The sequence below is a fragment of the Sabethes cyaneus genome, chromosome 3 (assembly GCF_943734655.1).
Source record: "Sabethes cyaneus chromosome 3, idSabCyanKW18_F2, whole genome shotgun sequence".
Lineage (NCBI taxonomy): Eukaryota > Metazoa > Arthropoda > Insecta > Diptera > Culicidae > Sabethes > Sabethes cyaneus.
Genome location: NC_071355.1, coordinates 103,899,112 through 103,918,476, shown reverse-complemented (window position 1 = coordinate 103,918,476; position 19,365 = coordinate 103,899,112). Strand labels below are relative to the sequence as shown.

At 38.6% G+C, this 19,365-nt stretch overlaps 1 protein-coding gene across 1 annotated transcript in view; it reads left to right on the top strand.

The window, feature by feature from the left end:
- The window catches only part of LOC128744453 (gamma-aminobutyric acid receptor-associated protein), a 44,540-nt gene extending 25,542 nt beyond the window's left edge, over positions 1-18,998 (top strand). Inside the window, exons 2-3 of the mRNA XM_053841483.1 lie at positions 5,892-6,089; positions 18,743-18,998. Coding sequence (XP_053697458.1) covers positions 5,892-6,089; positions 18,743-18,811 — 267 coding nt within the window. The 3' untranslated portion in view covers positions 18,812-18,998. The remainder of the gene's footprint in view (positions 1-5,891; positions 6,090-18,742) is intronic.
- The last annotated feature ends 367 nt before the right edge of the window (positions 18,999-19,365 follow it).

The window sequence follows — 19,365 nt, the reverse complement described above, 5'->3', positions numbered from 1 at the left end:
GGCAACCTTCTATTAATTAAAACACATCTATACCTATAGAAATGGATTTCTGTCTGTCTGTTTGTCTGTCCGTATATTCCTTATAGAATCGAAAACTACTGAACCAATCGGCGTTAAAATTTGCATGTAGAGGTTTTTGGGGCCAGGAAAAGTTTTAGTGATGGTTAGGGACCCCTCTCCCCACTAAGAGGGGGGGCTCCCATACAAATGAAACACAAATTTCTGCATAACTCGAGAACTAATCAAGCAAACTGAACAAAATTTGGCATGTGGGTGTTTTCGGTGACAAGAATTTATTCTATGGTAAGTTGAGACCCCTCCTCTCTTTATAAGGGGAATTAAAACTTCTCTGCCCTTTAAGAGGGGGGGGGGGCTTCCATACAAATTTTCTCATAACTCGAGAACTAATCAAGCAAATGGAACCAAATTTTGCATGTGTGTGTTTTTGGAGACAAAATTTTTTTCTATGATAGATTGCGACCCCTCCCCACTTTAGAAGGGGGGACTCCTATACAAACGAAATACAAATTTCCTCATAACTCGAGAACTAATCAAGCAAATGGAACCAAATTGGCATGTGAAGGTTTTCGAGGGCAAAAAAATTTTCTATGGTGAATTAGGACCCCCCCCCCCCCACTTTAAGAGTGGGGGCTCCTGTACAAATGAAATACAAATTTCCTCAAAACTCGAGAACTGATCAAGCAAATAGAACCAAATTTGGCATGTAGGTGTTTTTGGAGACAAAATTTTTTTTTTATGACGTATTGTGACCCCTCCCCACTTTAGGAGGGGGGCTCCTATACAAACGAAATACAAATTTCCTCATAACTCGAGAACTAATCAAGCAAGTAGAACCAAATTTGGCATGTAGGTGTTTTTGGAGGCAAGAATTTTTTCTGTGATGAATTAGGACCTCTCCCCACATTAGGAGGGGGGCTCCTATACAAATGAAATACAAATTTCTTCATAACTCGAGAACTAATCAAGCAAATAGAACCAAATTTGGCATGTGTGTGTTTTTGGAGGCAAAAATATTTTCTATTGTGAATTAGGACCCCTCCACACTTCAAGAGGGGGGGCTTCTACACAAATGAAATACAAATTTCCTCATAATTCGAGAACTAATCAAGCAAATGGAACCATATTTGGCATGTGGGTGCTTTTGGAGGCAACTATTTTTTCCATGATGAATTAGGACTTCTTACCTTTTTAGGAGAGGGGGGGGGGCTCCCATACAAACGAAATACAAATTTCCTCATAACTCTAGAACTAATCAAGCAAATGAAACCAAATTTAGCATGTGGGAGTTTTAGATGGCAGAAATTTTTTCTATGGTTAATTAAGACCCCTTCCCCTTTTAAGAGGGGGGGCTCCCATAGAAATGAAATACAAATTTCCTCATAATTTGAGTACTAATCAAGCCAATGGAACCAAATTTAGCATGTAGGAGATTTTTGAGTCTTGAATTTATTTTGAAGTAGGACTACTTTGATTTCTATATTGGGGTGCACTTTAGAAAAACGAAAAGGGAACATGTAAAGAAAAGTGGTTATGGTTTGCACGCTTATAACTCAGTCATCCGTCAATAGATTCTAATGATATTGGTATCAATCGATTGGAAATTTTTCAAAAAATCCATTACAACACAGTAGATTACGTGTTTCCCTAACAGACGTTTAATAATTGAGAAAATATGAGTCGAATATTTAAAATTTCATTATTTGCATTTTTTTGCCTTCCCACGTCAGTGCTTCCCTAGCACGGATGACAGAAATATATACGAGATGAGCTATGGGTTAAACTTCTTTTCCTTACCTTCTTCGGTCACCGGCTTTCGTTGGAAACACATCGGGAAGCAGCTAGCTTGCGACGCATCGGACAGCAAGTTTTTGAGTCACATCCGTGGCATAATTTTAAAGGCTATATTTGAAACTTTGTTTGCCCTTTGCCTTACGGTGCGTGTCATCAGTCGGTCACCGGCTTTTGTTGGCGAAACATCAGCCAGCACATTTGTCACATCCGGATAACCTATCTGATGCACGAAAGTAGACAATGGACACCACGAGTCAGAAATTTGAGAATTCGAGATTAACAAACGGACCTTTTCAGGTCCACCATTTAAATTAGTTGAAGAGTTGAAATTATGAATTTCTCACATGTAAGAACACAATCCTTTATTTTTCGTTACTCGCGCCAACTCCGATTTATAGGCATGCTGAAACGAAACAGAATTCTCTCGAATACTAATGCCACTTGGTGAAAAACTTATGGAACTTTTTCCACCATTTGAAAGATCTTTGTCTGCGGATCAACTTTACTGAAAACAGCAATTTTATTTATTGCTGGATTCCAGAGGTATACCGAGATAAAGTCAACGGTTCACAGGCGTTGTACAAAATACAACAGCGCGAGTAAACCTTCCGTTACTGCGTAACTGGGGAATCTATTACCGTGTACCCCCGTTGGTATGACCTTCTTTAATCTGAACATTTTTAATCTGTACCCCGGTGGTATGAATGCGTTCACATTAAAAACCGATCAAGCGTCACACACAATTGACGTTAAAGTGGACCGGTAAATTAAAAAAAGCAAAAATTCTTAATGCGTTTCCTCTTGCTCAGGAGCTTTGGCAATATAGCTCATATGCAACTTATCTCTCTCCAGTACTCAAAATAGACCATTTTAGTCGAAACTGCCGAGCCAATTTCGTATTATACAAACCGAACCTTTAGAATTCGCGCATGTTTGAGATGTTTTCAAAACGTTTGTTTTCGTCAAATCAAAACAACAAGTTCATAGGGTGCGCGTCTTGCGCGTGTGTGAAAATGAATAGAGTTACCAAATATTCAGATTAAAAATGAACTCGCCCAATCTGAACGAGCTGTTTTTCATATTAGCGGGGGTTGAGTGTATATGAAATTCGTATAAAAATCGTCGGCTTTGGCATTGGGAGACGAATTGCTCTACATTCGTAGTTCTACTTCAAGCCTGCGCCCGTGCCACTAGGCATGGACCCTTGTACTTTTGGGAAAGGAGGGGAAAGAGTGGAAAGGAAGGGGGGGGGGGGGTTAATAGGTAGCTACGCTTAACAAGTTGTCGTTGTGACTCCTATCTTTTGTCCAATGCTGGAAGGTGCATGGGTCGAACCAAGCTATAATCAGAGATTGCCGTGGACCCCCGTTCGTTTGACCGTTTTTAATCAGAACACTTGAATTTGAACCCCGTTGGTTTGCACGACGTGCAAACTAAAAATGGTTCAAATGTCATTCTCAATATGACATCATTTGCTAATGCGGACAATGCACATAAACACGATTTGTTTGTACTGATCTAACGTGTTTAATCTGTTTCACATTGCGTTTTCCCAACGGTTATGGTAGAAATCCGATCGGAAAATGAAATATTCGCTGCTTGCAACTGCCAACTGAATCAAAACCACCAAAACAATAACAAAGAGCAGGGCAGCCAGTTCACAAACAAACTTCAGCATTTAGGGTTACTAGTTGTTCAAATTAAAAACACCCCGTTAGTTTGCATGAGGAATCGTTCAAACGAACGGGGGTCCACTGTATAACGGGATTTGAGCCCACAACACCTGCCAGGGCGTGTGGCTCGCTGGTACCCGTGTACCTTTGAACCATAGAGGCGCTGGACAACAGAAGTTCGCACAACCCCCCTTATTAACATAGCGACATGGGTTGGGTTATTTTTAGACACAAATCGTGCCTCTTCCTCCACCTACTGTAGAAACCACCGACCAAGAAGTTTAAATCCAACTTGTTTTTACTTTCAGGACGACAACACTATGCAGGCCCTTACGACTTGCAAGATACTGTGTGTGACGTTGTTCGTCCGAAAGCGTGTTAGTCCGCGTTTCTCAGCGCGGGTCTTCGGAGAAAGGCTCCGTTCCTATTCCTATGAAATGTCGCTACGTTAATAAGGGGGGTTGTGCAGACTTCTTTTGTCCAGCGCCTCTATGGTTCAAAGGTACACGGGTACCAGCGAGCCACACGCCCTGGTAGGTGTTGTGGGTTCAAATCCGGTTATAATCTCTGATTATAGCTTGGTTCGACCCATGCACCTTCCAGCATTGGACAAAAGATAGAAGCCACAACGACAACTTGTTAAGCGTAGCTAACTATTATCCCTCCCCCTTCCTTTCCACTCTTCCCCTCCTTTCCCAAAAAATTTTTTCATTACTTTTCCCTAGCGTCCCTCCATCAATTGTAAAAACCAACGTTTCAAAAATATATTAATATTAATGCCTGACCGCATTTCAAGGTCTCCGAAGACCCGCGCTGAGAAACGCGGACTAACACGCTTTCGGACGCACAACGTCACACGCAGTATCTTGCAAGTCGTAAGGGCCTGCATAGTGTCGTCGTCCTGAAAGTAAAAACAAGTTAGATTTAAACTTCTCGGTCGGTGGTTTCTACAGTAGGTGGAGGAAGAGGCACAATTTGTGTCTAAAAAAAATAAGCGGATTTGGAGTGTCTCGGCGCCTCTGTAATCTATAGTCTCTGTAGCACTGCTGGGCAGCCATGTTTATGCAGTCAACATCTAACCATTTGCCTAAATGAGACAGCATGACACCGCTATACGTTCTGTTCGTTTCACTCTGCAAAACCGGTATGCAGGCAGATGGGTATTATTTTAAAATCTTAGCCAGATTTTTGCAAATAACACCCATGCCGGCAGTAGATGTTGGCTACTGTCAAACACATAGTGTAAGGATAGGGTTGTCAGTCCCTGGTTCCAAAGGTAAAAAATGATTAAATTGGCACTGTGTCGTAATGTTTTATCGCCAACTGGCAACACAGGCTCATTGCGTTTCTGTTGCAACATTGATCGTGACTTCGTGCTAGTCATACAAAAACATTAAACAATTGCTTTCGAATATGAACGTTATTGCCAACCGGGTGTCATCTATTGTCTAGAGCTGTTAGATTTTTAGTTGGTTGCTGGTTGCACCACCAAAATTTCAAAACGACGTAGTGTACATATTAATAAAATGTAAACAAAGGTAAAAGTGCAGCAGTGAAATGATACTCATTCCATGCAGCCAAAGTCTATTTCATGGAAGGTCTATGCGTATCTATATGGGTACAAAAAGTCTAAAAGGGTAGAATCTAAATGCGTAGAAATGGTAGAAAAAGAATAAACGTTAACATAGGTACGCATGTCGCTTAATGTCCTTTCGTATTTCTCTCTCACTCTTTCTCATTGGCGGAACTAGCGCTCATTTCTGTAAGTCACGTCGAGTGTCACTTTGCTCGACTAGTCGACTTTTGATATTATGCAAGTCACACGCGACGCGATTTTGTCGATTAACTCGAGTCCACCGCTAAAATGCTAGTGACTAAACCAGCGGGGTGCTATCCCTATCTTAACGAACGGTGTTTGACAGTCGACTTAACGAAGGGCGCTATTTCAAGAAATGCAAGAAATAGCGCCCGTCTGACAGGTAGATTTGCTGCCAACCTTGTCGAGATGTGCTGAGATGTTGGCAACAAAAACATGGCACCCATCGCAAGCCCCTGGACTAAACGGTTAGCAAGTGACGCCTGAGCTTGCTTTGTTTTGGTCGTGCATTGAGCCATTCTGCTGTCTATTCTCCCTGCACTCGACACTCCACAGTGACTGAGTCGAGCCGAGTAGCTCGACGTGACTTACAGACTAGGGCCCATAGCCCCCTGCATTTTTTTCAGCCATTTTATTTTGTCGGTATATTAAAATTAAATGCACATTAATGCATGGGATCACATAACTGTGATGCACATAAAAATTACTCTAGTTTTTATTATTACAAAAAATAAAAATACGTTACTTCCCACATTACGTAAGCATCTGTTTTTTTACATTAAGTTTAAAAAATGTCTTTTCGTTTCTAGGTCATAGTTGAGAAAGCCCCAAAGGCCCGAATTGGCGATTTAGATAAAAAGAAATATCTGGTACCATCTGACCTTACAGTTGGTCAGTTCTATTTCTTGATCCGCAAGCGCATTCATCTAAGGCCAGAAGATGCTTTGTTCTTTTTCGTGAATAATGTTATTCCGCCGACTTCTGCTACAATGGGATCTCTTTATCAGGTAAGACTTGAAATTCGTACAGTAATATAGAGTAACTATATACCGAGTGGGGACTCGGTCACTCTAGAGTAACAGAGATATGCGCAAATAGCCGAGGGGAAATGAATTTTTTTGAGTTATTATCGTTTGGTAAATATTTACATATCTGTGTTTAATCTTAATCAGATATGGTGGAACAGAACCACCCTATTAATATCTTCTGTCGAATTGCAGTGAATTTATTTATTTACTAGTTGAGGCCGAGTCTGACGATCCGGAAAATATAAATGACGGTCAAGAAAACTGCGGATACATTCCATTTGCCAGTGTTTGCGCAGATGCTTAACTTTTGTATAGTATTAGTTTTTTAAGCTTTATATTAAATTTATTTGCACCACGGCATGCGAAGATCTTACGATTACAATAATATAGCTCTAAGATATGGTACATAAAAGAGTCATAGCCTGAAACTGAAACAAATAGTTTTTTGCTCTCATTGGGTTTTATTTAAGGCCATTAAAAAATATTTTTGTAATTTTTGTCCTTCCGGTGTTGGCCAACTAAAGTGGAGAGGGGTCGTAAACAACAATGATTTTTTTAATCTAACAAAAAAAATATTCATTTTAAGCATTTTTACTTAATCGTGAAAACCAAATCTATTCTTGCTTTTTATATACATGTTATTATTTTCCTTTAAAAACCTACCAAAAGAAAGAAAAATCAAATCGAGTCGAGCAGGTGAGTAGCTCTACTAGTTGATTCAAGCAGCTGAGTCGAACAGTCCAGTCGAGCATTCAAATCTCAAATCGAGCAGTTGAATCAAGCTGTTCAGTCCAGCAGTCCAGTCGAGCTGTTCAGTCGAACAGTTGAGTCGAGCTGTCACGTTGAACTTTCAAATCGAGCTGTTATATCAAGTAGTTTAGTCGATCAGTTGAATCAGCAAAATTCAACTGAATCAAGTCGTCCAATTGAATCGAACAGTTTAGTCAAGTCAAGTCGATGCGATCTGGATGGTAAATGGTTGAATACTGCGCTCCAGAACTACCACGAAGTTCCACAGCCTCTTATTTAGCAACCCCTATCTCTACCTCCTCGTGGTACCATCCGGGATACGTTCCTTAGTGGAAACCGGGCAACCGGCGGAAACTAGGGTCGTATGCGGACAGAGAAGGGGGCACTCATGCGAAGGCTGAGTGTAACCTCTCCGCCTGCAAATGACGATATTTTCTTGATATTTATTTGAATGATATTTTCTTTCCTTGGGTACGTAAATACTTGTAAGCGTCATTTATGTTAGTTGATTATTTAGTTTTATAATCGGTCGGCCTTAACTTTCGGGCTTCAGAGCCACATGCGAAATTTGTTTTGAATTGACAATATGAAATATGTGTTCATAGCAGATTTTTTGATATTTTGATATTAATACCAAAGTTAGCATCTTTGAAAAACAAGAGTTCAGAAAAATTATTATATACTTCAATTTTGAAGAAAAATCAGAGGGGTTGTGTACAAGACACGACCGCATATATAGGTGACGCAGGACTACGTAAGTCTCTTTGTAGTGATAGTAGCATGTATTCATGCTTGTAATCATTCGATTCTTCATGTATATGTACATGCTATATGCAACATATATACAAGCTACATGCGTTGTATGTGACATTTGTCAAAGTAGTAACATTGCATACGTTCAATTCTCAAAAGATTGTGTATTTGAAAACAATTTAACAAAATCAAGAACACAAACTATTACTTTCCTGCTACCTTACTAAAATTAAAGATTGTTTTTATTATCCATGATTTCCCACGTTGAAGGGATTTTACCAATTCAATTCAATCCTATTTTATCAACAGCACATCTTTTCACTACAATTCTAATGAAACGGCAAGCATGCGTATTCATACAGAGCCGTATTATAACCGAACACTACAGCTGTAGCACATTTTTCCAACACAGATATCAAATTCGCCGAGGTTTAATCGTCACACAGTAAAGAATTTGCGATCTGTTGGGACGACGAACTTGTGTCATTTTTTCTGGCACACTTCCCTAACTCAGACATCAGATTGGACTAGGTTTAATCGCGTTCGTAAGAAATCTGTTGGCACGAGGGTGCTTTGTCACTCTCTTTTGCGTATTTCCCAAGCAAGGACGTCAAAATGGTCTAGGTTGAACCGCGGTGTCAAAAAATCTTGTTGAAATGAGGAGACTTTGTCACTTGTTTTGGCTTACTTCCCAAGCACAGATATCAAATTGGTATAGGTTTAGATCATCGTAAAGAATCTTCCAACCAATCACGAAGCGAGAATTCTGGTAAAACATAGGTTCATTATTTTCAATTTTTCAATAGTTCAACATCAAGAATCCATGCTTTTCTTCATTTGGGTCAATTCTTAGAAGATTTTCCGATAGATTGGTGTAAGAATATTGAAAATCGATCGGAAAACCGCTGAGCTATTAGCGCTCAAAACCTTTCATTTTTCGTGACGCTCGCATTTTTCGATTTTTTGGAATGACACCCTATCTTAAAACTTGCCGTAAGACGTAGTCCTACGTCAAAAGGATTACGACAACAAAATGATTAATCTCAAAATTTTACTATTAGTTTGCTTGGCTTCAATTGTGCAATATATCTGAATCAGAAAAAATAACTGAATAGAGCATTAGAGATGAAAAACAGAAATTGAACTTTTTCTTATCTGGCGCTCCTTCAGATAATTATTTTTGCATGGAAATCAAAACTTAAGCTTCTTTTGAATGTATTTCTTGAAAAAATAGTAATTAGCTTGATCGCATCGTTTTTACAATGTTAGTGGGTTAGGAAAACAAGATGAGGTCGAAAATTAGTGCAAAAGCTGCGCCATAAACATGCTTGAGAATGGGAAATATGATCGATATGATTTCCAGTGCTTGTCATTTGTGGTTTATTTATTAAAACATGATACATGACATAAGACATCTGTCCTTTAAAATGTCACTAACGAAAACAAATCTTACAAAATTACTACCGCGCAACGTTTACTTCCTATTTTTCATATAACATTTCTAAGCTCTAGTATCTATTGATTGAAAATCCATTGATGAGCAAAATTTGTTTGAAATTTGTATTAATTTATTTGGAAACCCACTAGTATTTTTAATTCTATACACCACTATACCTACATGATTAAATTAACTGCTTTTCTTCGCTTTTTGCTTTTCGTGAGTAACAAGTGAAGAAAATGACAATTGAAATCTGAAATCAATGAAAAGAAAAACTTTTCGATTGAATCCCACTATTTAATATTTATTTGCAACAGACGCGTAGTTCGTCTACGACGTGCAGGCTTCATCAGTGTCTTATTTCAAAGCGTATACGTATCTGTCGCGAATAAATATTAAATAGTGGAATTTAGTCGGTAAAAGTTTTATCTTTTCCTTAAATTAAGAGTTCGTATTCCACTAAGAGGCTTCAATAACTTCAGACAATTGACGTAATTCTCACCTTTCTTGCATTTCCATGCAAATTTAAAAAATGCAAATTGTCATCACATACACACGTACATACACACCTACATACATACATACATACATACATACATACATATATACACACATACATCACACACATTGAATACAATCAACATTTGATTGATATGTTTTGATTTCAAACGTTTTAACGGTTTAATACACGGTGCTTAAGTATTAAAGTTTGAATAACTTGAATGAACCGTCCGATTTTAAATAACTCGGTTTCGTTTGATAGATCTCAGCAGTAATTTTCAAATAATAATAAAATGCGTGATGTTTTTCATTGAATTAATGCTTATATGTTACAAAAATATGTTTTAAATACTATTTTTTCACATTTCTTTATGTAACTTTCAAACTACAAGTCCAATCGTCATGAAATTTGAAAGTTAAGGGTTGGAAGGCTTCCCTTTCATATGCAATCAATTTTGTTCAAATCGGTTAAGGGACCTATGAAATAATGAAGTCCCATATTTTTCGTATTTTTATATATAACTTTCGAACTAAAACTCAAAATCAAAATGAAATTCAATAGCGACCTATGGGACACCTAGACCTTTCATTTGACACTAAGAACATTAAAATCGGTCCAGCCATCTCCGAGAAAAGTGAGTGAGATTGAAAGCGTTAGACACACACACATACATACGCACACACACAGAAAATGCTCAGTTTTCCAAACTGAGTCGAATGGTATATGACATTCGGCCCGCAGGACCTTCTTTCCATTTCCGGTTTTCCAAGTGATTTCTATACCTTTTATTTATATAGTAGAAAGGCAAAACGTGAATGGATAAACCCCTAATCCAAGGTGTCATGCGACCCGTGCCGAGGGATGAATGGTGGGGGGGGGGTTCTATAAATACCCAGCCTCAAACGGAGCCTGTGGAGTATCAGAGCGCCCTCCGCAGTAATCAGCCCTTACCGCATCATGAGGGGCTCTGATGCGGCGGACTCTTCTTTCCCCTCAACTCGTGGGATTCTATATGAACAATCAAAATCAAAAAAACTTTACTTCAGTGAGCGCGGACGGATTAGATAATCCGTTCGCAAGAGGTGGTATCCAGCGACCTCCGCCGATGGATACGAGCAGAAGCGCCAGCGTAAGCGGCATACCTGTCGCTCCAACTGCATCTACGCCGGACGCAGCGTTGAATGGTCCGTCGCTAATAAAAGCAGTGGAAGGAAAGAGAGACATGCTACCAAGAGTGGTAGCGGCGTCTCATCAGCTCGATGCCATTATCGAGTTCGTGGCAGGCCGCAGCACCCTAGCGAAGGACCTGAAATAAAGTCTGCTCATGCTTCGGGGCACCATCCGTGCTGCGACGAAGGAACACGGCGAACTCGAAGCGCGAGTAAAAGTGGTAGAGAAGGCGTTTGTATCGAGGTCTGTACAAACGGATGCCTGCCTGTCAACGACTGACCACACCGTAGCCCTTGCGACTACGGAGCAGTCCAGTGACAACAAGATATCCACTAAACGTGCAAGGCAGTCCCCAGGGGAACAAGCCCCCACGGGACCGAAGAAGCGCTTGATCGCTGAGGATCGTAAGCGAACTGTGAAACCCACCGAGGGTAATAAGACGCAGTTAGCTCCCGACAATCAGTGAAAAAGGAAACAGTGAAAAAGAAGAAGGCCAGGAAGAAAGAGGAGGATCGAACTCCACCGAAAGTGGCCAGAAAAAAGAGGAGCAAAGGCGATGCCCTTATCCTCAAAACTGAGGGGCTGAGTTATGCAGAAGTTCTGAAGGCCATGAGAGGGGATGAGTAGCTGAAGGGTCTTGGCGCGGATGTGCGGAGTATCCGCCGCTCCCGCACCGACGACATGATCCTTGAGCTCAAAAAGGATGCCACTGACAAGGTTGATAGCATACAGATCCGCGCATTAACGCCTGAGATGACTCTCCAGCTTTAAAACCTGGACACGAGCTCTCAAGGAGCAATGTAACGTGGTGGTGACTACCGAAGCAGTTCGTCTGCGCAAGGGACCGGCGGGAACCCAGGTTGCTACAATAAGACTTCCACTGGACGGAATCCAATAGCAATCAGCTGAAAGTCACGTAACTCCCTGTAGAGAAATTTACGTGATTTTTCACGTGAAAAGGACGTGTGGCTTAATTTGCGTGTAGTATTTGATGGTATATTGCTATTGACTAATGGTTTATGGAAGTCTAAAACCTTTCGAGTTCGATTAGTTCTCAAGTTATGCAAAAAAAAATCATTTGTATGGGAGCCCACCTCTTTCAAAGGGGATAGGGTTCTCAAATCACCATAAAAAATATCCTGTCTTCGAAATCCCTAACATACCAAATTTGGTTCCATTTGCTTGATTAGTTCTAGAGGTACGAGGAAATTTTTATTTCATTTGTATGGGAGCCCCCCTTCTTAAAAAGGGAAGAGGTCCCAATTCATCATAGAAAAAATTCCTGCCTCCAAAAACCCACACATGCCAAATTTGGTTCCATTTGCTTGATTGTATCCAAGACACGAAATATCCATGAAACACCACGACACTGGCATTCTATATGAGCCGTTTCGAATTATAGTGGTCTATTGACCATTCAGTAAATTTTACAGGACATGCAATTGTCTAAAAAACTATAAAAAATTCCATTCACTTATTTTCTCCAAACTCATTATTCTAATGTGCAGTGTATAAAGTGATTCAACATGACAATACATAAAAATTTCAACTTTTGTCAAAATATGCGATGATTTCATAATTTATCCGCAATCCCCAAAACGTTCCGCAACATAGTGGTCTATATCCATAGGATTTGTAAATGTTAATAAATGATGCAAAACCTCCATAAAACGGGTATTGGTGGAAGAGTATGACGGCTGGGTATGAAATATCGTGATTTGACACCAAAGATGGCGACTTCTGGTTTTCTGAAAATGACCGCATTTGACTAGAAATAATGAAAATCCCCACAACATGGGTATCAGATGAAAGAGTTCAACGAGCAGAAGTCGAATATTGTGTTCCAACCTAGTTTTAAAATCAAAAATGGACAAATATCGATTATTAACATTATTGTCCGTTCAGAGAAAAATTAGCGTTTTGCGCTCATTCTGACAACCGAAACTGACAGTTCTGATAAAACACTGATACAAACTCATCTAAAGAAACACGTAAACATTATGCGTACACGCTGAATTATTTTTAGTCATAACCTGCAAAAATATACATTTAATCGCACAAAAATTTAAAATATACATTTCAACGACGCAGAAACATATTTTTTTTTAGAGTTAGCAGTGTAAATACGAATTATTGACATGGAAAAGGTTATAAAAAGCATCCCATTAGAATCAAACATAGAGCTGCTGTGAGCTAGACAGAGTATCTAACTAAATCGTGCAGTAGTTTAAAAACCTACTCAACTCGTAGTGAACTACATGTACTTGCTACCCCTATCGGGGCTGGTGACGGTCAGTTTCATCACTGATACTAAATGTCATCTTGCAAAATAGTCTCATGCGTTCTTTGTAAGTCTCGTCATTTTGAAATCCCAGATGACGGACTATTGTTTAGCATTTTAGATGAAAACCCTTGCAATTAGACTTTTTTAGAACGGGTCTAACTGCCAGTAGTCGAAAATAGATGTTTGACATTACAGGTATACCTCGATAGGATGTACACCCGCGTATCGTTTAGCGTACGTACTATCGAAACGTACGTAATATCGTATTACAATTTTCAATGTAAAGTATTATTTTTATTATGCTAAATATTGTCTAAAATTTCCAAATTTTTCCGGAGCCGTGACAATTACCCAGTTTTTTTTTGTAGTTTGGACTTTGGAATAGTAGTTTGCATTGTAATTTACAAATTATTGACTCAGGTGAAATGCCGAAGTCGCAGAGCAGCCAATTTTTATATGTAACGGTTTGTAAACGAATTAGAAAGCGTGATTTTGATGACCACCTCGATATCTTTATCTTGATTTTGCGAGAAACCTCATCCTCATCTAACAAGACGGATGCAATATTATTCGCCCACACAGTAGATTCGCGCGAGACTGGTTTATGTTTTGCTTACGGAAATAAATATCCAAGGCATAATATTCATATCATTGAAACGAATTCAGGCCCAAATACGTCGCATACGTTTTCTAGACGACTATTTGTTTACAATGGTGATCGCGAAAAGTTGAGATGAAATGTAATCGCTGACGCGTTATTTCGTTGGATCATATCATCTACCAAGATGAACCCTGATCTGTACCTTACTAACATAAATCCTATCCCGTGATACTTGTGGAGATGCAGTGATACCTGCGGTCCCTAGCAACAACAAGTATCGGACTAATATTCTTTCCTTTTCCCATGTAGTACAGTCTTTTGGTCGTTGCCAGCGTCGTTATTGGTCAATTTTCAAAGTATTGAATCAGTAAAAAATGTACAAGTATGTCATGCTGCTCCCAAGCACTAATTCAATTGGTTCTTTATGCAATCTTACTGGTTCGACTAATTACGGAGTGCAACTACGGGCATTCTACTTAAGCTAAGCTAATTATAAAATAAACAATTATCTTGGTAAAATTATTTTAGAAAAAACACTACCAATGTTAAAAAATAGTTGAAAAGTAAAGCAAAACGAATCCAAAAACATTTTTTTTTTTGTAAAATTCTCTCTCAAATTGAAAATTTACATATTTTAATCGAACAAATCTAGGTAAAGGTTTGGTACATAGTTGCCAATATAAGCTGAAATGTTCGAGTCTCGGTTAGACGGTACTGCCAGACAGAGTCAGTAGGATTGTTGCACTAACCCCGAAACAGCCGGCTGCGAAGTCTACCGATAAAGAAAGGTCAAGTCTTAGAAAGATGTTTGAGCCCAAGACTATGCTTTATGGGACCAAAATTGGTCATGAAAATCGCCATAAGAGTACAATAAAACTCACATTGTTGCTTGGGTAGTATCTGCAAACCAACGAATATAACATTGCCTGCTGTTCCCCCCATCGCAGTTAGAAAGATTGTGAATCGCAGAAAAGGTTAATTTTCTGAGCAAAAATCTGCAAAATCAGAATGCTTAGACAACTGTTATTTAGAACGTATATTTGATTAATTTACTATTTAGGAATTGTTTTTAATTTTAAAATAATGGTTTTTACATAACAGAAATAACTGATACTATTCAAAAATTTAGAATTATTGAATACGTTTTTGCTTGTATTGACTCATAAATATTCATAAAAAAGTTTCTGCTTTATATAGAAAATAAAAAAATCATTGCAGGAAAATGTACGTACTATCGAGGCAAAATGTACGTATTATGGAGGGTACGTATTATCGAGGGTACGTACTAACGAGGGCACGTACTATGGAGGTATACCTGTATTTTGAAATCCAAGATGGCGGACTATTATTTAGCATTTTTCATGAAAAACCTTGCAATACAGACTTTTTTAGATCGGAGCTAACTGCCAGTAGTCGAAAAAAGATGTTTGACATTATTTTGAAATCAAAGATGGCGGACTATTATTTAGCATTTTTCATGAAAAACCTTGCAATACAGACTTTTTTAGATCGGAGCGAACTGCCAGTAGTCGAAAATAGATGTTTGACACCATTTTGAAATCCAAGATGGCAGACTATTATTTAGTAAGCGTTTTATACATTGAATACGGTTTTCTGGATAAACTGACGCGGCTGATCAACGCTACTCTGGGGTAAGTGATGTGCTATGTGCGCGTTTCGGGGACACCCTCGTGTCCTTTTGAATCACGCAGGTTGCGGCAAGCGGATGGACTGTCCTGTATGTTTTTCAATATCGTTCCACAAAGAAGTAACCTAATACCGCTATTGTTTTCCTTATTCTTTCGACATTTTTGCAGACTGGTGTCAAAAGAATGAGCTTTCCACTAGCGTGCGCAAGTGTTCGATCATCTCTTAGTCGCATGAAAGAACCTATTATATGAAACTACCGCATCAGCAACGAAATACTGGAAAGGGTAAATGCAATCAAAGAACTCCCAAGTCTTCTTGATACGAGCCTCTGTTTTTGCAAACACAACTCCCAAGTCTTCTTGATACGAGCCTCTGTTTTCGGAAACACTACTCATATGTAATATCTAAAGGCAATCAAAATTTGGGCTTCAAATTTAGGGTATCCAAAGAATTTAGATATCCATCTTGCTTACGTTCCCTGTACTTCTCTATTGTGTGTTCTGTCCTAGAGTATGCTGCTGAAGTTTGGAGCCCCTCACTGGAATTTGGTCCTCCAGGTTGGAAGCAGTACAAACAAAATTCTTACGGTATGCTTTGAGATTTCTACCCTGGTGAAACCCTTTAGTGCTTCCACCGTATCAAGACCACTGCAACCTACTCAATATTGAAACTCTCGACAATAGGAGAAAAACTGAAAGAGTTCTGTTAATCAGGAAAGTTTTAGTGGGCGAATTGAACTCCAAACATCCTCGTTCAAATTAATTTCAATGCCACGTCACGTGCGCTTTGAGACATATAATTTCTACGCCTGGACTTCCGATGAATCCTGGTTTCCTACGCTAAAACCGGGTTTTCTCATTCCTTCATATTCTTTTCCAGAAGGCGTAGATATTTCTACCTAATAAATTATATCCTGCCTGGCTTCTACACTGTTTATCAGATAATTCTTTCTTAAATCCAAATCTAAAGAAGTACATAATTTTAATAAAATATAAATTCAACTTAGAATCTTATTTGTATGACAAAAGTAAAATATCAAAATTTGTCTTGTTCTACAGACCTAGGAAAGAAAACGTGCGATGTATTAGGGAAATGTCAAAAATGTTGTTCAAATATTACGAACACGTCTACCAGTATGGCTCGTAAAAAGCTGAATAGGTACGGATTATGGGTAATTTATTTTTGGCCTACACCAAATCCAACATAATTAAAAGATTATTATTCACGCGTATTTTTAATTAGAAGTGTATTTCGTTTTATTGCTTCAGCTTAATACTTTCCCTAAAAACTTCATAGGAAAACTTTTCATTTGGAACCAAAATCATTAAAATCGGTTCGGTTGTTTGAATGTTATAAACAAATAAATTTCGACGTGACGTTTTTTCAATATGTGAGTAAGTAAAATATGGCAATATGTGACTAGATAAACGTTTTTCTATATTTAAATGAAAAAAAAACAGACGTTAGTCCTTCGGAATAATCGGCGTCGACTTACGCGATGAAATAAGGACTACGATTGGAAACTCGGGACATGGAATTGCAAATCGCTCGGCTTCCCGGGTTGCGATAGGATAATGTATGATAAACTGCATCCCCGAAACTTCGAAGTCGTAGCACTGCAGAAACTTTGCTGGACAGGACAGAAGGTATGGGACCTAAAAATAAAAAATAAGAAAACTTATCCAATTTAATTCTACTATGTGTATTTTATTCATGTGTATTTTGTATACCAGCATCAAGGAACCTTAAGCTCCTATAAAAACTGTAAAATTGCTTTGGCTAATTTAGTTCGAAAACAGACACTGAGGAAGCCTGCAAGTCGTAGGCGAAATACGTATCTGTCGTGAATAAAATACACATAGTAGAATTAAATTGGATAAGTTTTCTTATTTTTTATTTTTAGGTTTCGTATTCTACTAAGACGCTCCAAAAACTTCAGTCAACTTCGGAATAAATTTTTTTTGTGACGTTTTGTGCGAAAATTTTATTTTTGTGCATTTCCAATTATGAGTGTATCACGTGTTATTCATAACGGCGTTTTTGTTTCAGTGTTTGAGAAGTTTGACAACTGCGGGGTTGCTTCTTCTTTTTCGTTCAAAATCGCTCGATGAGAATTTTTCTCTGAACTGACAATACATAGACCACTATAATGCGAAACAGAATAGTCATTCTGTTTCAAACCAAAAATTCAAACGATAAAAAATAAGAAAACAAAAGTTATTTATATCCTTTAATTCTACTACTGCGTTTTGTTGATAAATACGTATTTCGGTCTCGACGTGAGACCTTCATCAGTATCTAACTAACTTAGACAGTTTGGGGTATAGCAGCTCGGTCCCCTATTTAAACCGAATAGGAATTGTGGACGCACAATCCGATGGCTGCGCAAAAACCGGTAGTTGCCCTATCAAAAAAAAACATTTTAATTACCTACTAGGTAAAAAGCGGTGAAATGTTACTACCTGTTTGAGAAGATTGGATGGATTTTCTTGAAAAATTTCAAGAGATTCGGCTACATCCAGCTTCCAAATATTATTGACAGGGCGGAGAAGGTTAATATTTTCAGAAGTAATGGGATGTTCTTCTTCGAAAATGAGCTCGGCTACTTTGGATTTGAAGTGGTAAAATTCTTTCTCCTGTACTTCTTTTCTAGCTTTTGTTACTTCTGAAACATGCTCCTGGAATCGGATTCCAAAATTTCTTTTTGTTTGTCCGATATACATCTTATCACAATGACTACATGCAATTTTGTAGACTCCTGCTTTGTTTAAGTGCTAAGAACGATCTTCGGCGGCGTACAAGAGAACGGAGTATGGAGGCGGAGGATGAACCATGAACTCGCACAGCTCTATGGCGAACCCAGTATCCAGAAGGTGGCTAAAGCTGGACGGATACGATGGGCAGGACATGTTGCAAGAATGCCGGACAACTACCCTGCAAAGATGGTGTTCGCCTCAAATCCGGTAGGAACAAGACGACCAGGAGCGCAGCGAGCAAGATGGTTAGACCAGGTGGAGCGAGATCTGGCGGAGAGTACTCGGTGCCCGAGGAATTGGAGAGCGGTAGTCCTCAACCGAGTTACATGGAGAAATTTTGTTCAACGGGCTTTGTCTTAGGACGGCATGTGGTGAATCATGTGGTGGAAAGCAGCCATTTTGTTTTGCATTGAGTCGTTGGATGTGATAGGTATCACCCGTTTAGTATTAGTAGGTTTCCATAAATTTCGAAATCAAATTTTGTGGCATTCCTTATGACAACAACCTCTAAGAATGAAAGTCTATTGTTCTGTTCCTTCTCAAATGTAAAATTAATATCTGTGGACATTCTATTAATTCATTTAAGCGTGTTAGATTGGCTCCCTTTTGACAAATCTCGCTGCTCGATTGTTTCCAAAGATGACTGTTTTGCGCGTATCTCTCATACTCTTGAGTATTTCTAGATAAGACTACTTGTAAAAGATTATAATCCAAATATTATTTTTTAGGAGCATCACGAGGAAGATTATTTCTTATATATTGCTTATTCGGATGAAAACGTCTACGGATCCAATTAAGACAAATGGCTGAAACCAGTTATTGATTGCTGTGTATATGTATTTTATTTCTTCCTTATGTTTCAGTATATTTTACTTTGCACTATTGGGGTCATTTACATTTATTCTAATATCAAGTTTGCACTTTATCCCTATAAAATAATGATGATATTAATAAATATATACTAAAAACAACGCGCTTGGAGTGCAGTTACCTATTGTAAACGTAAAATTCCAAACATATCGTTCAATAGACAGTTTTTATATCATTTGAGACACTTCACTCATGTATTTATTTGCAGGTGTGTACATGAATGTATTCATGTATGGTGGTTGTATATATTGTGGTTGGGAAAGGTTGAATCTTCCTCCCGGCACGTCGCACATCGGCGCTCCTCCATACAAAGCTTGGCCAAAAGTCAAAAGTTACTTCAAATCAGCTACATATAACATTCAATTTTTTAATAGTACGTACTTTGTAATCAATAGGTTTCATTACTGGTGTGGATGCGTAGAAGATTTTCCGATCGATTGGCGTAAAAATATTTAAAATCGATCTGAAAACCGCTAAGCTA